The sequence below is a fragment of the Temnothorax longispinosus genome, chromosome 7 (genome assembly GCF_030848805.1).
Source record: "Temnothorax longispinosus isolate EJ_2023e chromosome 7, Tlon_JGU_v1, whole genome shotgun sequence".
Lineage (NCBI taxonomy): Eukaryota > Metazoa > Arthropoda > Insecta > Hymenoptera > Formicidae > Temnothorax > Temnothorax longispinosus.
The window spans coordinates 10,350,692-10,363,130 of NC_092364.1; the positions used below are offsets into that span (position 1 = coordinate 10,350,692).

The 12,439-nt window shown below is 40.1% G+C and overlaps 1 protein-coding gene across 1 annotated transcript in view; it reads left to right on the top strand.

Moving 5' to 3' along the window:
- LOC139816908 (gustatory receptor for sugar taste 43a-like) overlaps positions 1-12,439 on the top strand; it is a 125,794-nt gene that overhangs the window by 52,416 nt on the left and 60,939 nt on the right. The window contains exon 2 of the mRNA XM_071784740.1: positions 7,374-7,648. Coding sequence (XP_071640841.1) covers positions 7,374-7,648 — 275 coding nt within the window. The remainder of the gene's footprint in view (positions 1-7,373; positions 7,649-12,439) is intronic.

Here is a 12,439-nt window from a genome sequence, read left to right on the forward strand (position 1 = left end):
AAAGGTATATGTAATTAATGTGTCATATCCTTGTGCATCATTGAAATTATATGCAAATCAAAGTCGTATAATGTAGTATAAATTTATTTATTTGCAACGTACATAACAAAACATTATAAAACGATACAGAAACACACAGAGAACCACAACGTCAGACGTGACATAAGACATTATCTAAGAACGAGGAAATTAAATCCGAGTAATCATATGATACCGTTGACTCGCAAAAGATAGATTATGACCATGAGTAAATTATAAATTAATAATAATTAATAGTCGCACGGCTGATAACGCAAAAAGAACGCACCTATGATTTAATCTCAAGTATAAACTATTCGATATAATAATTTTACGCACGGATTTAGATTACGATTATTGATTTTAATTTTGAAGGCAATCGCGAGCCACTAGGGCACACAGATCCATGGAAACGCAAGTCGAAGAGGATGTTCCTGGCGAGAGGAAACATCCTTATATAACCTAAATGTGCGCTACAATATGCCACTCCCGGAGAGTACCGAGGTGTACGCAAATCGTCACGTATCAAAGTATCAATATCCACGCGTGGGCACGATAACGCGTTCATCTGGGAGAATATCCACGAAGTGGCGATGATTATTAAAAATGTTGACCCAAAGGGCGTACTTATAGAGAGATCGTAAGAGTGCTTGCGACATGTCGCAGGGCACTGCAGGGTTCCCGCACGGCAAATCCGAGAATATATAGGGTGCGTTCGGATTGGACGCTCACGCGCTGTAAGCGCTTATGAGCGCCTCACGTCGTTCGCTTTGGCGTTGTAAGCGCTTACGGATCGACTAATGACGTCATCGTTGACGTCATAACTTCTGCTGACAAACGCTTATTTCTGCAAGGTAGGGCAGTGTAAGCGTGATCAAGCGTAAGCGCTTACGTTCATTTCGGAACGCATTGTTAGCGAATTGCATATCAACAAACATGTCGTCGAATCGAATTATAGACGGAAAAATTGTAACGATATTCCAATTTCCAGCATTTAACGCAGTGGCTTTTCCTACATTGAATTTCTCACAAATGAATCTGTACATAATTTAAATATTAAGCAAGGAAAAATTATATGCATACACAAATATAAATTAAAAATTGAATAAACAAAATATAGGCTCTCCTGAATAAATCAAATAAAGGGAAGTGAGAGAGGCAATCAGAGCCACGCGCGGTAATTAATGCGCAATCAAAATAAGTCAATAATAAAATATATTAGTTAATACAAATTCGGACGTTTCGACACATTTTGTGTCATCTTCAGCGTAAAAATGAAAATAATACATGAAAAATTCAGACGATAAATTACAGTCAATCGCGATAAAATAAGTCAATCAGTAGAAAAGCGCAGTCAAATCAATAAAATAAAATTCATACGAATGTTCGATAGTCTGTCAGGATATGCAAATGCTCCGAATCGATCGCACCTTCGACGTTTACTCTCAGGTTGGAAGACCAGACCAGGTAGAAAGGAGAGATTTGATTGTCCTTTCTAAACCGTGAATCGGAGTCGCAATATATGTTAAAAAACGCAATGTATACCCGCACGGTATACGGGAGGTTCCAGGTTCAAACCCTGGCTGGGGCAATATTTTTTTGCAATAAAATAAAAATTATTTAATTCAGAAATTACATCATCTGACCAAAAGCGTTGGTCGAAATTAATAATGTCTTGACGATTGATCTGAAAAAGTGCTGTGTGAATCCGACAAAGCGAGTTGACTCATAGTTTTTTTAATGGTCACATCGAAGAGATGTTATATATTGCCAGTCTGTCGATTAAGTTGTTTATTTGTTAATTCAAAATTGTGTGCCACTTTATTATAAGCGTGGACTTCGATACAACTGATATATAAGTTGTACCATACACTTGATTTCTTTATACCATCGTTTGTCATATTTTAAATACGAGAAACGGATCTCATCGAATGCCATCTATCGGATGATCCGACATTTGCATGTATAACCAGTAAATAATTCTTATTAATTAAAGTAAAAAATGTAAAGTCTCTAATAATTCTTATTCGAGTTGGTAACTATTTATGCAAGTTTCCAAATAACTTTGACAAAAATTTTTTATGTAATCTAGCTATTAAATAAAAAAAATGAACGCGTGGTCGCCACGCGCGTTAGAAGTGAAACTTCTGAAGGCAAGGCTTTGCCATAACTTTTCTGAAATTAATACAAAAACAATGCAACGGAATTAGTCACTCCAAGCCGCCCGCAACTCGAAAATATAGTGTTACACGCAGTTCTCACTATATCCGTCTCGCCAGTGCCGTACGCCTGATCGAATTTTCGTGACGCGTTTTCGAGTCGCAAAATCAAATTTACTTACCGATCCAAAAGGAGTTTCACTTTGTACGCCTGTTAGTCGAATTTTCGTGACACTATTTCGTGACGTTTTTTCGAGTCGCACAATCGAACTTACTACCGTACCAAAGAAGTTTCATTTCGTACGCCTATTGGTCGAATTTTCGTTACACTTTTCGTGTCGCACAATCGAACTTACTACCGTACCAAAGAAGTTTCATTTCGTACGCCTATTGGTCGAATTTTCGTTACACTTTCCGTGTCGCACAATCGAACTTACTACCGTACCAAAGAAGTTTAATTTCGTACGCCTATTAGTCGAATTTTTGTTACACTTTTCGTGTCGCATGATCGAACTTACTACCGTGCCAGAAGAAGAACCGTCTCGCCAACGCCGTACGCCTATTGGTCAAATTTTTGTTACACTTTTCGTGTCGCACAATCGAACTTACTACCGTACCAAAGAAGTTTCATTTCGTACGCCTATTGGTCGAATTTTCGTTACACTTTTCGTGTCGCATAATCGAACTTACTACCGTGCCAGAAGAAGAACCGTCTCGCCAACGCCGTACGCCTATTGGTCAAATTTTCGTTACACTTTTCGTGTCGCACAATCGAACTTACTACCGTACCAAAGAAGTTTCACTTTCGTTACACTTTTTCGTGTCGCGAATCGAACTCACTACCGTGCCTAAAGAAGTTTCACTTCAATCCATCATCTATAAACTTACAATGTACGAAATAACTTATATTTCTGTGATTGACTTTTGTATTTTAGATATATAAGGCGAATTGATGAAAATGCTTTTATAACAAATAACTAACATCTTTTTGTTTATAAAAAGATATTTGCCTTCTGCAAATTATATCTTTATCATAAATTATTTTTATATATCAATCAAAGAAAAAATGAGCGTCGAGCCGTAACAAGGTGTTAGTGTTAAAAATTCTGTATTAATTCAAATAATAATAACAAACGTTTCGGATCTTAATAGGACCATCTTCAGTGTCGTAAAAAAACTTAAGTCGAAATCGGAAAAGTTAGACGACGTTACAAATATTACAATAAAAATTGACGCAACTATAATTAACGCAATGGTGAAAACGTTGAGTTCAGAGTAGACATACTGTAACAGTTATAATTTAGTAAAGTTAATTAAAAAAGAACAATAAGTAGTTAATAAAATACGTACATCTCAGTTTGTTTCTTTCCGCTGTGAACAATTTTTGTAGGATCGGCATTACGGTAGTGATGTGTCTAGTTAAAAGAGAACTCGCAAAATACTCGGCGGCGAGAGAACGACTCGTATATATAAACAGCTAGGGAAGGAAAAAAAGGGGGAGGGAAGGGGGAAGAATAGGAAAGGTAGAGAAAGCACGGAACTATTAAGGTGGGAACAAATTAAGAACAGGAAGATAATCCACTGAGAGGGATTCTGTATCACTTTGCTTTTTTAACGGAGATGACTGTCGTTTAATGTGTATCATCTCAAAAATTAATCTTTTACGGAGTGATGTCTCCATGTCCAGTATCTCAACATTGTCCCAATCAAACTCATGGTGAGTCTGTAACCGATGGCAAGAAATGACCGACGGGAAACCAGAATTTTTATTAATGTCTAATCTATGCTCCTTTACTCTGGTTTTCAATTACCTTTTGGTTTGGCCTATATAAGTTACCTCACAATCTTTACAAGGAATTTTATACACGATGTTACTGTGTGCCAGTTTGTCGGGATTGTCTTTGCCTGTTTTAATAAATCTTTTAAGAGGATGTGTGACCGAGAAAGCCATCTCAAAAAGTCTAGATTTTTGACAATATTTTTAAATTTCTCTGACGTGGATTTGACATAGGAAACAGTGAAGTATTTGGTTCTGTAAGATTCTGATGAAGAATTTCCGCCGCTCTTTTTGCAAAGAAAAACCTGTGTCAGTCTGTTTTTTATGGTAGAGAAGATGAAAGGGTAACCATTCTCTAGGAGCACCTGAATAATTAAATTGAAGTTTTTCATGTGAAATTGTGGATGTGAAATTGACACAATCTTATCCACAAGTCCAAAAATAACACCCCGTTTATGGGAGATTGGATGGTGTGAGTGGTAGTTAAGATATCTCCCAGAAAAGGTGGGTTTGTGGTACCAATCAAAGATGAATTTTCCGTCTCTCACCATCACCTTGACATCGAGGAAATTAAGCATATTATTTTCACTGATTTCTATTAAGGTCCGAAACGTTTGTTTATTATTATTTGAATTATTACAGAATTTTTAACACTAACACCTTGTTACGGCTCGACGCTTCTTTTTTCTTTGATTGATTTATAATCTTATGAACCTTTTGTTACATATTTTTATATAATTATATCAAAGATATTTAATTGAATATCTTTAATTTGCTACGTATATATAAATAAATTCATATTTATATATTTAAGTATCACATTAGACGAATATCGATCATCGAACATTTAATTTATTATAGTTAAACATATCCAGATATTGTCAGACCTGAACAGTTTTCGATCAAACACAATCTCAGTTCAACTTATATCTGGACAGATATAGTCAGATCTGGACTGTTTCGATGAAATTCACAGATGTAATGTATTTTGGATCGCATTCGAGTATAGATATGATTATATCTAAACAGATACAGTCAGATCTGGACTGTTTCGATAAAGTTCAACCACAGACATGGTTTGATCTGAGCAAATATGGTCCGATTTGAGCAGATATGGTCCGATCTGAGCCGTCAAAGACCATATTACACCTCATATGTAGTTATACATAATTATATGTGACCATATATGACCAGATCTGCGCAGACATGAGAAGTCATATCTGACCAGGTAAAATTTGATCTGCTGAGATATTATTTGATCTGGTCAGATCTAATCCTTTTTCCCGGGAAGTTTCTACGATAAATTTGAATTAGCAAAAAGCCTAGTGTCAAGTTTGCCCCGGTCTCCCCAACGTTATATATATGTTTTGACACCAAAATTTATCATTTATCTTTATATTGAAAGCTTTAATAATAATTACTGTTGGGGATTCCCCCAATTTATTAATATAAAAATTGTATCCGTCCGTTATATGTACTGCGATATACTTTTCTTCTGCTTCTCACGCAAAATTATCGATATGTTCGGAACCGCCGGAAGGAGCCGATCCGCGCCGAAGGCGAGCGCGCGTCAGCATCCCCACGCGGCTCGCCCGACCGCCGGCCTCCCTTCTAATGAATCCGCCGCGCCGGGGTATTTAAGTCGGCGCTCCGACAGGAGCCGACACTTCGTCTTATCTCCGGCTCTCTGCTGCCTTCGACGAAGCCTACCCTATCCAACTTCCTAGGGCGACACATAAAACGAGGTCCGGTGCTCCGAGTCTCGACTGAGAGCTCTCAGGTGTCCCCGAACTCCAGCCTACCAAACCGACGATCACGATCCCGCGGGGTCGAGCACGCTCGGCCTCGTAGCGAGCCCTCTCGCTGTCGTGGCCCCGGTGCTTCGCTTCCTGCCGTATCTACCTACCGCGTCTCTGTAGGCATCGGACGTAAGACCGCGTTTCGCAACTCCGTCACACCGCGACAATTGCATTCGCGATACCGTCTCTCGTTTCTACCGCGTTTCTGTGCGCACTTTATGTAAAACCGCACTTCAAAACTACAAGTCACAGCGCGCCGAGTGCATTCGCACTAATTTGTCTGTACATCTCGCGTTTCGTCAGTTTTTTTATTATATCGAATAAAGTTTATATGTATTATAAGTCAATTGCTGTCTTTTGGGCCTTCCACTCAAATTCCTAACAAGCGATCGAGTCCGCGTTCAAGCTGAAACCCCGGTCGTCTCATAGTTGAAAGGCTGAGCGGAGCCATTCGTGATATCTCGCGTTCTCGCGGAACGGATTCGGCGATTCGTTCGGCGCGTTTATTGCGCGCCCGAACAATTACATTTATGTAAAGTTTATGTTTGATTTTATTTAAAATTGAATTATGTAAATTAAAACAAAATGATTAAAAATTATATAATAATTTAAAGTTGCTAACGAAATTTGAATATTAATCTTTTAAAAATATTATATGTACAAGTCTATACATCCATAATATCTAATGGACGTCCATAATAGATTTGTAGAAGACATCTATTATGGATACGGTATCTCTATTAGAGATCTATAGCTGGTTTCGACGTAAAGATAGGCATCGCATATAAAGCTATAGAGATTGTATGAACGTCTAACGGACATTATGTTCTGTGTAATGCCAAAATACACTTATTAATAGCTCTTTTTGCAACTTTAACTGAAAATTTTTCAAAATTATAACGTTATAGAGAAATGTAGTAAACATGATTGTATTCAGCGTCCAATAAGCTATAAGAAATAATTATTCTTTTTATCGTGCTCGAAAAAAAGTAATTTTTTATCGAACGGTGTTATTACGCGCGGTGATGAAGTTAAGTTGTATTTGCAATAAATATTCAGAAGAATTGACAAAACATGTTTTACTTTAAAAACCTGTGACTTTCTTACTCACTTCTCGATGAACAATAAAAAACTTTATTAACCAGAAGTGGCGAAAAACCCAGGGAAGATAGAAGTCTTCTTCTTTATCTAGTAGGTTAGCATCCCCTAGCGGGCTCGATACGGCATGCAGGGAAATAGAAGAGTATGCCGCGATGCTGCTTCGAAATCTAAGTAAGATTATTCTAGACTGCGCAACCGCACGTTGTAGTAATTTACCCTATTATCACGCCAAATGTGAATTTTTTTCGAACTTATTACAAACAAAAAAAACTTTTTTCAGAACAATTTTAATTTAATTCCATAAGAAGTCAAAAGATACTTCCATGGAATCCTGTTTGAACTATCAAAAAGGAATTCTTTTCAGTTTTAAACAGATTACGCTAATTAGAATTTAAAAAAAATTTTTTTTAAATGAATCCTTTTTGAGTTCATAACGATTACCTGTGCTATTTGGGAAGTGTTTTAATTAAAGTGTATCTTTTAAATGATTAAAGTAAATCTAAGTAAATCTTTTTTTAGATGGTAAAAGTTTCTCGGACAGCATATCCCAATTGATGACAGTACATGCGTCATTATGTGATACGGTGTTGCTCATAAACGCTGCTTACGGAGTCGTTGCGCTGGTGATTACAATAACTTGTCTGATACACTTAATCATTACACCATACGTTTTAATAATGGAAGTGGATGGAAGACGTGAACCTCTATTCCTCGCAGTACAAGGGTTATGGTGCATCTTTCATATCTGGAGATTACTCATGATCGTACAGCCTACGTACGCTGCTACAACACAGGTTGATTTATACTTTAAGTAAATACATAAATCAGCTAACGATAACTTATCAGATAAAAATAAAACAACATTTCAAAAATTCGGAGAATTTGTTGACAAGTATACTCCTTATTTCCTGAAAACAAAATAATTTAAATATTTCTTATGAAATAAGATAAGATAGAAATTGATTTAGTTTTAGAAAAATTAATATATGTATAAAAATATATAAGTTATTGCCAGCCAGTAAGAACAGATGTTTCTGACTAGGAAGGTACCTTGGCTGTAAGTTCGATTTTTGTAAATTATTTGAATTTTCTAAAAGCCCTTAGACAGGTGTAACCCCCAGTATACTTATTTCCGAACGCATTGGTTTGCAAGACAATGCAAAATGCAAGACTTATTATTATTTTTTATTTATTGTAACCTAATTATTATAATTTATTTTAACATATTTACATTCATTAAACTTATTTACAGCTGTTTATACTACTGGTGAAAGTGTCTTAACTCTACATAGAAATGCTTGAAGCACAAAACGCTTTGACATCAACTACTGTTCTTATTTACGACGCGTTTCGAGTAGATCTTTTACATAGGGGCAAAAGAACTCGTCACTAGATTTATCTTCACCTTTTACTGTATACGTCGCATGTACAAAACCTTTCTCGCACACTCCTCGCACGATCGTTATGCTTGCGGATACTCTTCCCGATCTGCGCTCTCCACTTTCCGCTTGATAGCGTCGTCCATGATCGGTACGCAACCACGCGACATTCTAATCAGCACACTCGCTTTAACATATTGTCCGTCTTGAAAGACTGGGCTTTTAAAAAAATATATAATGAGAAAACAATGCTCTTTGGTACGACATACTATGGATAAACCACATAACGTTCGGTAACATAAACTAAACAGGATTATTTGATAATTTCCTATCTTAAACTTAAAATTGGGCCTCAATAGGCAGCATACATATTTTTGTTAATGCGCGTTTCGTGACCCACTTGGAAGTCTTGACGTTAACGACTCGAATTTCACCGTCTTGTCCGGCGTGACATTATATTATTCTCTCCAATGCCCAACGCATGGGTGGCGTTTGCTCGTCACGCACAAGACAACCAACACTCCAATCTCAACCCCAGGCATTCGATCCTCGCGATTCTACTTAAACCTTTGCTAAAGATTTGATAAATATTTATTCGACCATCTTGCCTAAAAGTGTGGTAATTATGTACAAAAAGACCCCAATCGCCAATGATCTTGACCTTGACATATGTTGTCAAGGTCATAACCCTGAGTAAACTTGACCTTAAAAAAAGTGGCGTTCACGTTCCGTTCAAAAGTTACGAAGCTTTAGGGTTAAGTCCCATGAAGCCAACGTATGGCGTACCGCGGTATGGTGTACAGAAGCTTGGCTAATCACAGGCTTTACGCTCGTTTTCGTTACGCCAGCACAAGCATCGGCTGTCCCATGGAGCGTATTTAAGCAGAGTAATGATTAATATGCCAATTACAGTGTTGTTTTACAAAGCTTATTTTTAAAATGGATGCTCAAGGGGTCTTGTGATTGGCTTATTGATCATTACGCCGGCGTAAATACGCCCCATGGGACAGCCAATAAAATTCTCAGCGCAATTTTTAACACATACATTTATACTATACATGAAGCAATATTCCATATGCTTGTACGTGGGTGTGTATCATTGTAGCATAAACGCCGCAACGCTTCAAAAACTAGCGTAACATCTGTGCGTAACGAAAACGAGCGTAAAGCCTGTGATTAGCCAAGCTTCTTTACGCCATACGCCGGTACGCCGTACGCTGGCTCCATGGGACTTCACCCTTAAAGTTTTCGCTTTGTAAAAGTTATTCAACAATAGCACGTTTATCCTCCTGCGGTCACATGGGTTTGTGGCGTGCTTTACGAGCTCGTTTAAGTAAAAGTGGTATTAAACAAGATAAGTTAGTCGATTATCTGTGTGAATATTTGTGGCGATATACAATAAAAAGAATTGGAGAAGACCCATTTTATGTATTACTAGATAACATAAAATATGTGTATTCAGGAAATTAATAGAGAATATATACATAATGTTTCATTATGTATATTGTGACATTGCAGTTTCGCTGCATCGTGGCAGCGTCCCCGCCGCCGTCACAAGGCGCGGGTTTTGCGCCCGAGGACGATCCAGAGAGGCGATTGTGAAATCTCCAGGGGCCCAATTACCGACCGACGGAGGCGATCATTAGCGTAGCTCGCGAGCAGCAAACGAGAAGGGGCGCAGGAAGACACGCGCGCGGCGCGTGAGATGTCAGCGGACGGAGCTTGACCCAGCAGGGCCCCGGCGCCGGGAGAGAACGAGTTTCCCCGGCTAACTTCCGCTGCAAACTGGATTCCGGGGTGGCTGGCCACCATCCCCGGGTCACACGGGAGGATCATGGAAGAATTAGCGTGTCCGCTGCTTAAGGATTCCGAGGGGCCGCTGCAACAGCAAGGGGCCATAGAACGCCCCCGCAGGATCTGCTGCCGACAGCACTGCGCGAGGATCTGTCGCGAACCCGCGAGCCCGCCCCTAATTGGCCCGCGCTATCACGCCGAAGGGCCGCGCACGCCCTGAGGGGGGCGCGTCATCGATTCCGCCGAGCGGATTTTCACGATCGCACTTCCTGGCCGTCCTCCGGTGTAATCGCAGTTTAGAATCCCGCCCGGCTATCGAGCCGGTTATCAAACCGCCGGCTGCCGAAGCCCGAGCCCGGAAAAGAGCCGTTGAAGGAGAGGAGTAGACTTTTGGTGAGGTTGCCTCAGGTAATTTCGCATATGTAACGCCACAACACCGCTTTCCGGGTCGCGCTCTCGCTCAGGTGCCGACGCGTGAATAATTAGTGTTGGCTGTCGAAAAGGCGTAATTTTGGCGTTGATGGTCGGCATCGAAAGCGAGGGGCCCTAGAATAGTCTCGTTGGCTCAGGGGATCGCGTATAGGCTGCTGGAAATCGCGGAAGAAACGCAGGCGACTGCGGTGGCGACCGATTTATTTCTCACGTTCTTCGTGCTCGCAACCGCGTGTATTATCTCGCGTATCATTGTGCGTTGTAATTTGTATTGTCGCGTGACAGATTTCGCGGGAACTAATTGTGTGAGATTCAGTCTCTTCTCGCGCGATACTCCGTGTTCAACGTCTTTATCTACCATTGTACTCGCGTGCGGTATTCCGCGTTATGTTGAGTGTCCTTGCGTATTATATTTTGCGTCGTCCTAATTGTTATCACGCGTTATACTTCGTGTTAATAGTCGTACTATAGTTCGCGTTATGTTCAGAAATCCGCGTCGTCCGCGAGCGTCTTATACCTTGGCGACAGAATTCTTTCGCGATTTCGGATGTCGAGCATATTTTCCGTTTCTTGTTCTATTCTATGTAATTCTGATTTACGTTCCATATTATTTACTTTGTTATTTCGCGCTCACTTCTATTGTGTTTAATTAGATTCCTAAATTAATTTTCTCTCATGTACAGTCACGACTTTTTCACTCCCGGAGCGGTCCGGGGCGTGTGCCGGATCAAAAGGGGAAAAGGATAGAAAGATGATAGGCCTCTCCGGTGATTCTCCCGCACCTCCGACACTCCGCGAAACGAGCTTAAGGTTGGGCGCCAGACGCGTAAATTCGCGTCCGCGAAATCGATAAGTACCAAAAGAGAGACGCAAAACGAAATAAGTCGGTGTGCGAGGGAATTGCTAGCTCAGCCTAATAGGAGGGCGGGATTAAGGAAGGGCAGCGCGATATCCGGCGGGGTGACACGTAAATCATAACTTTAATCCGCTAACAAATAAAGAGTAACGTTTATTGTGTAATTAGAGAAAATAATAAAGGCCAATTTGGCTTCCATTAATAACGCAAGTAGATGGTTGATAACGTGGGCGTCAATTTTTGAATAACACGGAAAGAATAACGTGGACGCCAAGAAAACACGAAAAATTACGCTAAATTAATAAACGCGCGGAAGGCGCCGTTATTACGTAAGATAATACTAAAAGAAACTAAATTCACGAATGCTTTGAATTAATAGACCCGGCGAAAGGTGTAGAACATCGGCAAAATAAAATATATAACTGGAGTAACGGGAAATACTAGCGTGCAATGTCACGAAATGATAGCGCGTCACGCTCGGAGCGCGTGAACGCAAGGGCCCAGCCGTGCAGAGATTTTATCGCTAAATAATCTTAATCTAACGCAAGGAATAATCTTAGTCTACCGCGGATAATAACCTTAATCTAGCGCGAATATTAATTTTAATCTAATGCGAATAATTTTCTTAATATAACGCGAATACGATCCTGACGTAAGTAATCAGTCGGGGTGAGCAGTATTTTACCGTCATTAATAACGCGAATAACCAACGCCAGGAGTCAATCGGCGCGAACAATATTCTCACGCAAATAATCTGTCGACGCGGGCGATATTCTCACGCAGTTATTATCCTACGCAAGTGCTCGAAAGCAAGACTCAGGCGCGAACAATACGGCAAGGCCGGTAACATCAGGACGCAATCACGGGAATAATATCTCGGCACAACCGATACCGCGTAGATAATCTAAGTGTCCGGACGCGAATCGCGAGTAACGTAATTAAACCAGCGCGAACAACCGTCGGACGCGATGAATACTATCACGCAATTAATGCTCGGCCGGGTGAATTACTACGCACGAGACACGCGGGCGTGAACGCGAAGGGCGCGAGAAACGGCGCACTCGCGATATTGAACGTCGTCATTGACGCGCCTACCGTGATCTTCAGGAGTCTATAGATTTCGG